We start from the raw sequence: 12,993 nt of genomic DNA, 5'->3' as shown, positions 1-12,993 counted from the left end.
TTAGAGACAGGCCCAGAATCTGACCATTACTGCCAGCTGGATGAATGCAGAGGGTAGCATTCCTCTGGAGGCTTCAGGAGGAAATCCATTCTCTTGGCTTCTTCAGCTTCTGAAGGCTGCCTGCATTTCTTGGCTCATGGCCCCTTCCATGCATGACTCCACCCTCATGATTCTGTCATCACATCTACTTTGTACTTTCTCTTACCCTCCTGCTTCTCTCCCTTTAAGGACCCTATAACTATAGTGGGCTTACCTGGGTAATGCAGAATAATATCCCCATCTCAAGATTCTAAATCACATCTGTACAGTCCTTTTACCATGTGAGGTAACATATCCCAGGTTCTGGATTAGGACGAGGGCATCTTTGGGCCATTATTCATGCTCCTGCGCTATCTCACCCTGAGTAAAGGCCAAAGTCCTTACAATGCACAGAAGTTCCCACAGGATGCAGTCCCCACTTCCTATCTAAGCTCATCTCTTCCAGCTCTCCCCTCTGCTCACTCAGTCCCAGCTACACTAATCTTGCTGTTATCCCTCAACATACAAGCCCACCTCATTCCCTGGCACTTGCTATTCCCTCAGCCAGAGAAGCTCCCTCCCTAAGGTCTCTGCTTAAAAGACACCATCATAGTAGTGAAGCTTTCCCTGCTGACTCTGTAATAGAGCAACACCCCCCTACCCCCAATATGGACATTCCCTCCCATGCTGGTTTTTCTTCCTAGAGCACTTATATCTGATATGCTATCCATCCATCATCCATTCATCCTTCCCAACTAGAATGCCACAAGACATGCTTCGTCTCTTGTTGTATCTCCAGAAAATAAAACATAAAACCAGGGCTTAATAAACAGTTGCTGAATATGTGAATTTTACTTTATTCAAAAAGTAAGTTCCTTTGGAGACAAGACCTGGCCTAAAATAGGAACTCAGTAAATGTATGAATGAATGAATAAATGGATGGGTAAATGATAGACCCAATTTATATCTAATTTTCAATGGATAAACTGGACTAACATCAAATCAAGTGAGTTACTGTGTAGGAATCGGACATAACAGTTAAAGTAACTTATTCAGGGTTACACAACAAAAGGAAAGTAATAAAATTACATGTTAAACTCCATTCAAGCCCTTGACTTTATTTTGCTGTGTCCCTGAATGTTCTTATATCTGACAGGTCAGAACCCAATTGGATTCCCTTGCTTGACCCAAATACTCTAACCAACTAGGTTTCCAGTTAATAAACTCTGAACTTATTTTTAAAGGAAATTTCACAGAAATCTCCAAAGCACTTAACTTGCTTTTCAGATATATAAAAAATAAATTACAGGGAAAAGACCATTATCCACACTTTTAAATGCAGCCAGAGCAAACCTGCAGCCAGTGGATGCTGGTGGGACAGATACAGGAAGGTTCAAGTACATCAGGCCCCACACTGGCCCTTGGCCATATGAGCACCTTGTGTATCCAACACACAGACAGGCACTCCTGCTGTGGCTGGGTGTTCACTGAGGAAAGAATGACAGCGACAGTGCAACTGGCATGGAGTGGAAAAGGTGATTAGCAATTTGTTTCCCAGAGGCCACCTCATCAGCATTTTGCAGGTTTACCCTAGCCCCTGCTGCTCGCATACCAGCCAGTCGGCCATGTGACTGGCCATATTGTGTCATCTGTCCCCCTGCCATGGCCTGGGGAAGCAAGCAATGCCGCATTGTATTCACACTCGGAAACCGTTTTCTAGGAATCCTTCTACTACTGGCACAAATGGGAAGGAGGACCACACATTGGTTAGGAATGTGGACCTGGAGGACAGTCAGTCAGGGTTCAGATCTCACCTCTGTGACTCACTGTGTCCCTAGGAACGTGTCACCTATCCTCTCCAAGCCTGTTTCCTCACCTCTAAAAAGTCAGCTTACTGTACTTATGACAAGGACAGGAGAGAACACATGCTGGCTAGTGATATTATTATATCACTATTTATTATTCTTGACTTTTTAAACAATCAGTGTTTAAAAATAAGTAATACATCTGTTTTCATCTTGAGGTTATATTTGTAACAGAAACTCCCAGGGGTTTATCATTTATTTCCAGCTAAGTGTTTACCTATAATTAGGGAAAACTGCCACCAGGCAGATGTTAAGATTAAGCTTTCCTAGATATGGCTCACACAAAAAATTAAGTTATTTAAAGACTTTCTCCTTAATTCCACTGCTGAATAAAAAACATGTAAGTTGTTATCAGAGAGCTTAACAGAAATATTAGACAAATATGATAACAAATATGCAGTATTTAAATAGGATAAGCAATGTAAGATCTTAAGATATAAATACATAGGTATGTGTAGGTCCAACTAGATTTTTTCTAACAAATTATTATCTGATATAAATAATTGATTAATCTAATGCCCTACACTGCCTCACTACTTGACAAATGAAGTAAGATAAAACAACAAAATACACTTTATTTTTCATTTCTCCTAATAGACAAGGTAAGGTAAGAGGCCACAGGGGCCACCTGAGTGACCAGGCAGAGTAGTAAGACTAGTCAAGGATGCACCAAGTAAGCTTTACCAAATTAGACAAGAACTAGTCTCATGCAGGGAAATTCTCATGCAGGGAAATTCTCATTTCACAGGTTGGGAGGGAGCAGGTACTCCTATTGTGCAAAAGCTTGCCTGGTATTACCAAAGCTAACACCTGTGTCTACCAATCACTGTATAGAATCTTCCTTTTGAAAGAAGTTTTCTGCCTTAAAACATTTTTGTCAGGCAATGTGGCTCAGTGGTTGAACTTTGACCCATGAACCAGGAGGTCAAAGTTCAATTCCAGTCAAGGGCACATGCCCAGTTTGTGGGCTCACTCCCAAGTGTGGGGTGTGCAGGAGGCAGCTGATCAATGATTCTCTCTCTCATCATTGATGTTTCTTTCTCTCTCCCTCTCTCCGAAATCAATAAAAATATGTATTTTTTGAACGGTTTGCAAGGACATTTTCTTGATCCTGTAGCCTGCTCCTAAGTGAGATTGGACTACTTGTAACTCAGAGAAGGGGAGGTGCTGAAAAGCAGCACAACTCTCTCTAGACCTTTTACACTGACAAAGGAGCTCAAGGATATGGGAAAAGTGGGGATAAAACTTTCCATTTGTTCCATGGAAGCACGTGAATGCTTTTCCTTTAGACCAGCGCTGCCCAACAGAACTTACTGTGCTGATGGAAGTGTTCTCTATCTGCATTTTCCACACGTGGCTACTGAACACTTGATATGTGGCTTGTGGCTTGCATGCTGAACAGCACAGCTCTGAACAGAAGTCAGACTGCCTGCTCGTAGCCTTTCCAAAACCTTGCTAGCCTATCCGAGGGTCTCATTTCATTAATCATTCAGGACATATTCCTTGAGCACATGCCCCATGTACATAATAAGCAGGGGAGAACAAATATAGAAGCCCCTGCTCTGAGTGAGCTTACATTGGGTTAAGTGTGTTTTTTAAAATGATGGTATTTTGGGGCAGAAAAGCAAAGTCTTAGTTTGAGAAACAACTCAGTTCGATGTATAGAAGAAATGAGAGGATACTGAGGGTGTGCATAAGCAAAGTGAACTCGAGCCTTTTCTGGAAGAGTAGCGTAGCCTAGTAACAGAAGAACAGCTTTGGATGTTATTTCCGAGGAAGGTAAGAAGCCACAGGGGCCACTTGAGTGACCAGGCAGAGTAGTAAGATTCAGCTGCCAACGGGAAACGGGATAGGACAGAGGAATTCCCAGCTAGAACACATTTCAAATTCCCACTGGAGGTGGAATCAGGAGAAAACCAAATTCATGACTGAAAAAGGTGTTCAAGCAGCTGTAAAAAACACAACTATTTGTTAAGTTTTCAAGAAATTAAAATTTAAAAATACAGGATTAAAAAAAGTAAGAGTGTTGGTTTGATTGAAAAAACAAAACCCATCCCCAGCTAGTAAAAGAGGAGCCATAGATAAAAAGAATCACCACGGATCTGGGCTCTTTTCACTGCAGGGGCAGGCAGCTGGGCTGGGTCATCTCTCATCAGCCATTTCTGAGACACTGCAGCAGCAGCCACTGAATGCAGAGCCATGGTAGGTCAAACCTGGCACAGCTGAATGCTGGTCAATCACAAATGCTAGTAAATGATCAGAACTGGGTGCCTCGGTGGAGGGTATTGCCAGCAAGAGGAGGGAGGGTTGTTCAGAATTGTTGCACTTGGGTAATCGGTATTAATTAAATCCAGAAGTAAGCTCATTCATCAGCAACCTTACCTAGTTCTGGGGGCAGAACGGTCAGGCGGTTCCCCTGAATGTGAAGCTCCTTAAGCTGAGTAAGCTCCCCGATTTCCTTAGGCAGCGAGATCAGGTCGTTATCCCTAAGGCTGAGCTAAATAGAAGAAAACAAGGAGTTGTCAAAACAATTTCACATAAATTCCCTTAAAGAGGCGTTCAACATAAACTCTGTCCTCTTCCATGCCCTCTCTTCTTTAAGCCTCAATCCTTTCAATTTATTTACAAGTGACTACAGATGAACAAGAAACAGTTCCGAGAGTAGTGGTTTATTCCTGTAGAACAAACCCTACTCCTGCTCAAATTGACTTGATTCTACTCCTACAGAGGCTGCAGAAGTAAATTGATTTTCTCAGAATTTAGATAAATTACTTACTATCTGCAACTTTGTGAGCTTCCCAATATCTGGCGGCAGGATTTCAAAATCGTTGTCACTTAGATAGAGTGCACGCAGGGTGGCTGCAAATTAAACAGCAATATATAAACAGGGTGACATGAAACCCAACCATTTGAGGTCTGATCAATACAAGGGCGTCAGCTTTGATTAATAACCCTGGCTTGGTGAGAAGCCTGTGACATACCTAGGGCTCACAATAATAACAAGCAGGTCAAACTTAGATTTACTGGCTTATTGTGGGGCTGGTGTGTTCAGGAAAACATCTATATCCAAGAGAACTGACACAATTAACAATTGTGAGCACCAGTAGTTTTTGGCACAAAATGTCAATATACCATCAGAAAAGATAGCTATTTTTCTCCTATTACTTCCGATTCACATTTCTTACCCCATTTGCATCCAAAGTAAAACAAAGAAAACCACTGTGTCACTTATATCAATACTTAAGGCAAAAGGGCTCTTTCATGTAAAGAGAACTATCCATATATATAAAAGCCTAAGTGACCATTACAACCAGCCGACTGAATGACCGGTCACTATCAAGATGCACTGACTACCAGAAGGCAGACACTCAACACAGGAGCTGCCCCCCTGGTGGTCAGTGCACTCCCACAGTCAACCTCCTGCAGCCGGCCAACCTCCCGCAGTCCCTCGCCCTGGCTGGCTGGCCCTGATCGGGATTGGATAAGACGGCCCCAATTGGCCCCAATCGCCAGCCAGGCCGAGGGACCTCACCCATGCACAAATTCGTGCACTGGGCCTCTAGTGTTAAAAATCAATCAATCACTAAAAGGCTTTCTTTCTGGTGGTGGAAGCCATAATCACTGTTTCCATAATCAGACTCATTACAGTTGACCCCTGACCCATGAGGAGGTTAGAGGCAAGGACTCCCTGCACAGTCAAAGACCCACACATAACTTTTGACTCCCCAAAAACTTAACTACTAATAGCCTCCTGTTGACTGGAAGCTTTACCGAAAACATAGCCGATTAACACATTATTTTGTATGTTATGTGTAGTATATACCATACCAGTCTTCTTACAATAATGTAAGCTAAAGAAAAAATGTTAGTGCAAAAATCATAAGAGAAAATATATTTACTGTATTTATTTTAAAAAATCTACATAAGTAGACCTGCCTTTGAAGTTCAAGTCTGTGTGTTCAAGGGTCAACTATATTATTACTTGTTTCTATGGCCTTAACAACCAAAATAAATAAAGACAAAGGGGCTAAAATAATGACCTGGAGTCTAAAAATAGAGAAAACACTAACTTAGGCAGAATACCAATAATCAGAAATTTGTTCAGAGTATTACACAATGGTAACATGATCCAAACTACTAAAACCCCAAAGAATCTTTTTATCCTCAACCAAAAAGGAGTATAAGCAGATGTATGTTTTCTTGTTGCATTCATTTACATTCTAATGTTTTAAAATTCGACAGAATTGTATATTAATTTACATAATAAAAACAATTTATTCCACAGCCCAAGAAAATATTTGAGTTGTTTTCACATGCTTGAGGAAGTCTGAGAGAAGGTATAGATAAGGTAAAAAAATGTAACTTTAGAAACTAGCTCAGAAAATTCAGTATTTCTGGATGCCATACATGTCGCTATTTGGACAAGCAGAACACTCACTGAAGGAAAGTAACTCTTTCCTAAATATTTCACAAGTTCTTGAGAAAATAAGTTTTTCCTAAATTTACGAGCATTTGCAACAAGAATCTGTTTGCAATATGAAAAGCTAAAGTGTGTTTAATTATATACTATCAACAAAATAGAATACATCAATAAGAGCACTTTTTAAAAATATTTTTTACTGATTTTAGAGAGGAAGGGAGAGGAAGAGAAAGACAGAAACATCAATGATGAGAGAGAATCATTGATTGGCTGCCTCCTGCACGTTGGACCGAGCCCACAACCCAGGCATGTGCCCTTGACAGGAATCAAACCTGGGACCCTTCAGTCCGCAATCAGATGCTCTATCCACTGAGCCAAACCGTCTAGGGCAATAAGAGCACTTTTTAAAAGGATTAAAACAATAATCATGGTTGGAAATTTTAAAAATTCTGTCAGTAGTTTATTGATAGACATTTTTATAAATAAGTGATTGGAATATCTTTGGGCAAATATCCTACAAAAAGTTACCTGCAACACATATATTATTACATTTTTGCATGTTCTTTAAAAAAAGAAACTCAAACTCCTTAGCTAAGTATCTCATTTAGATATATAATTTCTATCAGAAAGTTAATATGACATTATTATTAAAGTCCACTTCAGTGCAATGGTGTCAGATAACTATACACGAGTGGCCAGATTATTATGATCTCTGAACGCATAATAATCTGGCCACTCAGTATATATATATATTAGAGGCCCGGTACATGAATTTGTGCATGGGTGGGGTCCAGCCAGCCTGACCAGGGGGATGGAACATGGGCGGTTGGCCGGCCTGCCTGCTGGTCTAACTCCTGGTCGAGGGGACAATTTGCATATTAGCCTTTTATTATATAGGATATACACTGAGTGGTCAGATTATTATGCGTTCAGAGATCATAATAATCTGGCCACTCAGTGTATATCAAGTACACATACTGCTGAGCTATGAAAGAAAACTCAAAAGGAATCTGTAAAGAAAAAAATCTATATGCCCAATTTGTCTTGGAGTTTGGGCCTTGGCAAATAAATACCTTTTTTAGAACGCAAAGTACCATTTTTTTGGGTTTGTTTTTTAAATATATTTTATTGATTTTTTACAGAGAGGAAGGAAGAGGGATAGAGAGTTAGAAACATCGATGAGAGAGAAACATCGATCAGCTGCCTCTTGCACACCCCCCACTGGGGATGTGCCCGCAGCCAAGTTACGTGCCCTTGACCGGAATCGAACCTGGGACCCTTCAGTCCACAGGCTGACGCTCTATCCACTGAGCCAAACCGGTTTTGGCGCAAAGTACCATTTTAAGGAGAATTATAGAAGTAGAAGTTTCTTACTCAGGTAGAAGAAGTTTCCAGGAAGGGAATTTTCATTCAAGTTGTTATAAGTCAAATCAAGGACCTCAAGAGCCGGGAGAGAGCCAAATCCTCGAGGCAAAGTGTTTAGTCTATTCATGCTGTGGGTGGAGAAAAAACCAAGACATCATATATAAAACATGTTTAGCTGAATACTCAGATCACCTATGTCACAAGTCTAAGAGCCCTATGTGAGGGGCTGAAAGCTTAAAAGAGGCCATAGTTCTATGATCACTATGTTATTTAATGAGCCTAGTATTTTTAGTCTAGGCCATGAAATATTTGAAAATGTCTTCGTTGTCACTTTCTCCAATGGTGATGCTCAATCATTGTTTTACACAGAAAATTAAATCTTCACAAAAATATCTGTCTTCTAGAGAAAACTTCCCTATGGATGTAGCAATAACACCTCAAAAGAGACACAGTAAGCTTTGTAGTTTTCAGACTTAACTTTATTTCACTTATTTCTCCCAAGCGGAAAGGTGGGGGGCTGGAGAGCTGATCACTTTTTTGTTCTGCAGCTTCTAACATTCAAATGGATGTCCAATTAGAATGGTGGTTACAAGGGACTGAGGGAGGGAAAATGGGGAGCAGTTGTTTCATGGGTGTAGAGTTTCAGTTTTGCATGATGAGAAACTTCTGGAGATTGACTGCACAACAGTGTGAATAGACTTAACACAACTGAATCATACACTTAAAATGGTTAAGATGTTAAATTTTATGGTATGTGTATTTTACTACAATTGAAAATATATATATAAAATCTCCAATGAAATGTAAGGAAATTTTTTTTCTATTACTCTCTTTTATCATTTTTTTCAAGCACCTATTTTTCTTAACACAGTTCTGAACTTTGTGCAGTTAAAAGTGATTTTAAAATCTTTTTTTTAATCTAATACAGACTGGCAGATGTGGAAAGGTGGGAGGAACTGTGACACTACAAATAATTCTAGACATCCATCCTTCTCATATGAGCTACAATCCTGACCACACCCACCAACCAGGCCTCGAAAGAGTGACCACCTCTGAATGCGTAGAAAAGTCCTAGGTTAACTTTACATTTAACAAAATACCCTCCATGAATTCACAATTTGTGAAGCACATTTATATCATGTATTTCACCTGAATCACCAAAACTATCATGTATTATAGGCAGGACAGCACTTATAATCATCTCTGTAATGTTGAGATGGGGAAATAGGCTGAGAGAGGTTAAGGACCAAGGACTTTTAACTCAGCTGATGAGGGTGACAGGTGTCTGAGAGCACCCAGCACCTCATGGAAGGCAAGGCACTCCTAATCATTAGACTCCGATGCAACTGAAGAAAAAGCCCAAAATAGTGGGAAGTGCACGGAAGTATACCTAAAGTCGGTGATTTTCAAACTTTTTCATCTCACGGCACACAAACTAATTACCAAAATTATGCAGCCCACCAGAAGAAATATTTTTTGTCGATCCGACAAAGAAAGAATAGTCATAAGTTTTATTCATTCACACCTGATGGCTATTGTTGTGTTGGCTGTTGTTATTTTTTTATTTGACAATCTAGGGGAAAGACCTCAGTGCCCTGACTAGCAGGTATTGCATGTTTTAAAAAGTCCTGTGGCACACCAGGCAAAAATCGCTGCCTTGGAAGCCAGGGGCATCTCACTGAAGAGAGTCCCTATCTCATCTCCTCATATAGTGAGCCTGAATCTACTAAACAGCAGGTTTTCTTTCTCTTTGAGCAGTAAACCAATCCCTCCCAAAGGTCAGGAACACAGCAGAGCCCTGTACAGCTGACAGCAGTATGGGACAGGAGGAGGCCCACTGACCTGGTGGGTGGAAAGGGAGCCCTGACTGAAATGACTCTGAAGGTCCAGAAGCGGTGTTGCCAATAGCCCCAGCTACAAACAACGCAAGAAACCGTAAGGATACTGGCTGGTTCCCTGGACACCAGCACTCACATAACAACCAGAGAAAGTCTCTCTCTCTCTGCAAAATGAGGGGGCGTGCAGGAAGCTTCCCCCACAGTGGGCACTAACATCTACCTCCATCTACATGGGTGGGATGTAGATGGAGCACTGCCACTCAAGATGTCCAGGAGAGGTTATAGTAGAGGCAGTGGAAGAACAGATCTAGGTTTGAAGTCCAGATCTAGAACCTGCTCCAATAACTTGGAAAAGTTATTCAGCCTCTCTGAGACCCAATTCCTCTTCATCTGTAAAATAAGGCTAACAATACCTTCCCGGCAGGATCGCCAGGAGGATGAGAGGAAACACATGAAGCACTTAAAACAACCCATGGCTACTAAGTGGGTTCTCGAGAAATGACAGCTATAACTACAACTGTACTTCAGGAGGAGGTCTGAGAGGAATTCTGACTCAGCCCCAAAAAGGCAAGCTCACTTTAGGAGATCACGGTAGAAACCTCAACTATCAAGGGTGGTTTTTCTATTTGCACCAAACCAGCTTACCCAAGTCACTCCAAGGTTGTGGCTCAACAATGCCAAGTGGCACCAATTCTATGTTTGCATGTGGACATTTTCTAAATGCAAATATAGAATGTACTGAAAATGGGAAAACGCCTGCATGTGACGGAGAAACTTACAAAATCAGATTTTTTTCTCTCTTCCTCAAAAGCCACAGGAAAGCCCATACTAATGCTTCCCTTTTGGAACATTTGGATCTCTGGAGGTTCTCCTAGCTCTTCTTAATTCAATAAAACCTTCCCAGCTGAAGGCAAGACTCTTTCTCACCTCCACAGTGACCTGTTCATACACTTAGCAGGAAATATAAACATCAAAAATCCAAATCCATAAACACTCAGCGCTGTGCTTGGTGAAAACTCCTAACTGTTCATGAGATGAGCTCTAGCCTCTCATAGTGGAAAGTTATACCAGAACAGCTGGCCACGTCCCTCTAGAAATGAGATTATCCTTGAAATAATTACTAACATGTACCCTTATGTGGCTTTACATTTGTTGGGAAATAACTCATAAAGTGAGACACATTTAAAGAATTAAGAACATAACTCAACTTTCCTTTATTTATTCAGATGGCCTAAACATCCTTTCACCGGAATAAAGAGCAAATACTATATAAACTTAAAAAGCAGAGTCTGGTTGAGTGTGCCATTCAGATTAGGCATGCATGTGGCCTAACTGTAGCATCTCAGTGTGTATATTTTCATTCAGGCTGCTTAGTCTAAGGAGTGTGCTCTATATAGCTTGCCTTAAACAGAACTGTGCAAGTATAATACCGTATGCCATTGAGGACAGAAGTATCCTTTCTTGAAACTCATCTTAATTCCTTTCCCAGAGAACTAAGAATTTAGTTCAAACTTTGACAACCCTATCTATGTAGCTAGATAATTAAATACAGAAAACTTTACACAATCAATAAAGCACTGAGAGCTGGAAATATGCAAACAGTTCCTAGGACAATAAAGAGGTGACTAAGATACATTCAATAAAAAAGAACCTTTACAACTCCATCCTAAGGCACCTGGAACCCAGCCAAACAAATTCTGAGCTCAGGATCTTCCAAAACCTGGCTCCACCTGTGTTTCTATTTCAGCTGCCCACAGCAGATATCTAGGTATCATCCCATCTCATCCATAACCATCTTGCCAGTTTTACCTCCTCTGTATTTTTCACAGAGCATCCCTCCCCTGCCTCCATTCACACTGCCCAAGTTCACCAGGAACGTTAATCTAGCATTCTCATGAGGCTCCTGACCTCCAGCCATTCCTCCCTGCAGCCTCTCTTCACACATCCTTCGTGGAAAAATCTGACCCCCTATCTTTCCTGCCACTCTGCTGTGCAAAGTCCTCAATGGTCAGCGTGATAAAATTGGACCGCCTTTATTTGACACACAGGCCCTTCATTAGCACATTGACTCCTTGCTGATGACTTATCTGTTTACCTTCATTAGCACATTGACTCCTTGCTGATGATTTATTTGTTTACAGCCTACTTCCCCAACTGTGATGGATGCCCCATATGGGCTGGATGGCCACTACCTACAACACAGCTGGGTACATAGTCGGAAGCTCAAGAAATACTCATTAAATGAAGAGCAGAGATTCATGTTTCTCTTCTCCCCTCTTTCCATACCACACCTTCCCTCACATTTCTTACTCAGCAACACCAAACCACCTGCAATGCCCGGAACGTGCAGGGCTCTGAGCTTTCAAACATGTCATTCTCACAATGAGAGATGTCTTCCCACTGCTTGGAGTCTGAGAAATTCCTTCTGATGCATCAAGTCTGGGCTCAAATACTACCCCTACAGGATCTCTTCCCCTGAGAATCTTCCCTGTAGACTACTGTGCCCCCTGCTCCCTCTCCCCCTGCACTTCTAGAATCTGCCATACATCAGTGACCCAGCTGTACACTGTCACTGTTTGCTAACAGCCAGCTCTGCCCCTATTCTTACCGCCAGGGACTGTGATTTTCACCACTGGTTCCCAACACCAGCAAAGTTCTTGATGCAGAATAGGCACTTACATAGTCACAAAATAAATGAATAAAAAAACAACAACCAATGGTGATGATAATAGTTATCACTTATGTACTGCTTACTATGTGCCAGGTACTGTTCCTAGCACCTGATATGTAAATAACAACTAATTTAATACATGAAAAAATTAATAGTAAGAATATATGTAGTTTTATATATCTAGTATATGTATCTAGTTTTAGATTCTTTACAGATGCAAATTAAATAGTATAACAATAATTTTCAAAACAAAGATCTAAAGGGAAGATCCTTTCTTTGGGTATATAGTCTCCTTATTGATAGGGGGAAATCCCATCTGACCTAAAGTGTTCTTTCCCCTCCTTTAAACACTACTTCCCCTCTGACATTAGGGGGAAAAAATGCTCATGGATCTTAAAAAGATCATCTCTCAACCAGAATGAACATCAAAATAAAGAGTGTCTAACCAAAACTCCCCGTAGAAAGAATGAACTAAACTAAAACTCATTCCATGAATGAGATTTTTCCCCATGATTGCTTCTTATTAAATTGATAAATACCTGGCCAGCTTCTATTACCACTCCATGTAAATCACTACCTTACTAGAGCATTTAATGGCTATGATTTCATGAATATATTACTTTGCACAGTGAATAAAGCATGAGTGGGCAGTTTTATCTGAGAGCTGTAACAATGAAGCTGGCATTCAGAAGCCCAAGTTCTGGGTGGTATCTATGATGTCTGACGGACGGGGTCCTCTGCCTGGCATGGCCCCTAACGGTGGGGGCCATCGGGAGCAAGTCACTTCACCTCTCGGAAAGGGCTTGGCTTCCTCTC

At 41.1% G+C, this 12,993-nt stretch overlaps 1 protein-coding gene across 2 annotated transcripts in view; it reads right to left on the bottom strand.

Moving 5' to 3' along the window:
• Positions 1-12,993, bottom strand: part of RSU1 (Ras suppressor protein 1) — a 196,079-nt gene that overhangs the window by 146,283 nt on the left and 36,803 nt on the right. For both annotated transcript variants that reach the window (XM_080666111.1, XM_080666112.1), the window contains exons 5-7: positions 7,678-7,796; positions 4,660-4,742; positions 4,266-4,380 (exon numbers count right to left, since the gene is read on the bottom strand). In XM_080666111.1, coding sequence (XP_080522237.1) covers positions 4,266-4,380; positions 4,660-4,742; positions 7,678-7,796 — 317 coding nt within the window. The remainder of the gene's footprint in view (positions 1-4,265; positions 4,381-4,659; positions 4,743-7,677; positions 7,797-12,993) is intronic.

This window comes from Plecotus auritus (genome assembly GCF_963455305.1).
Source record: "Plecotus auritus genome assembly, chromosome: 1".
Classification (NCBI taxonomy): domain Eukaryota; kingdom Metazoa; phylum Chordata; class Mammalia; order Chiroptera; family Vespertilionidae; genus Plecotus; species Plecotus auritus.
Note: the sequence above shows the minus strand (reverse complement) of the source record. Positions and strands in the feature narration are given on the sequence as shown.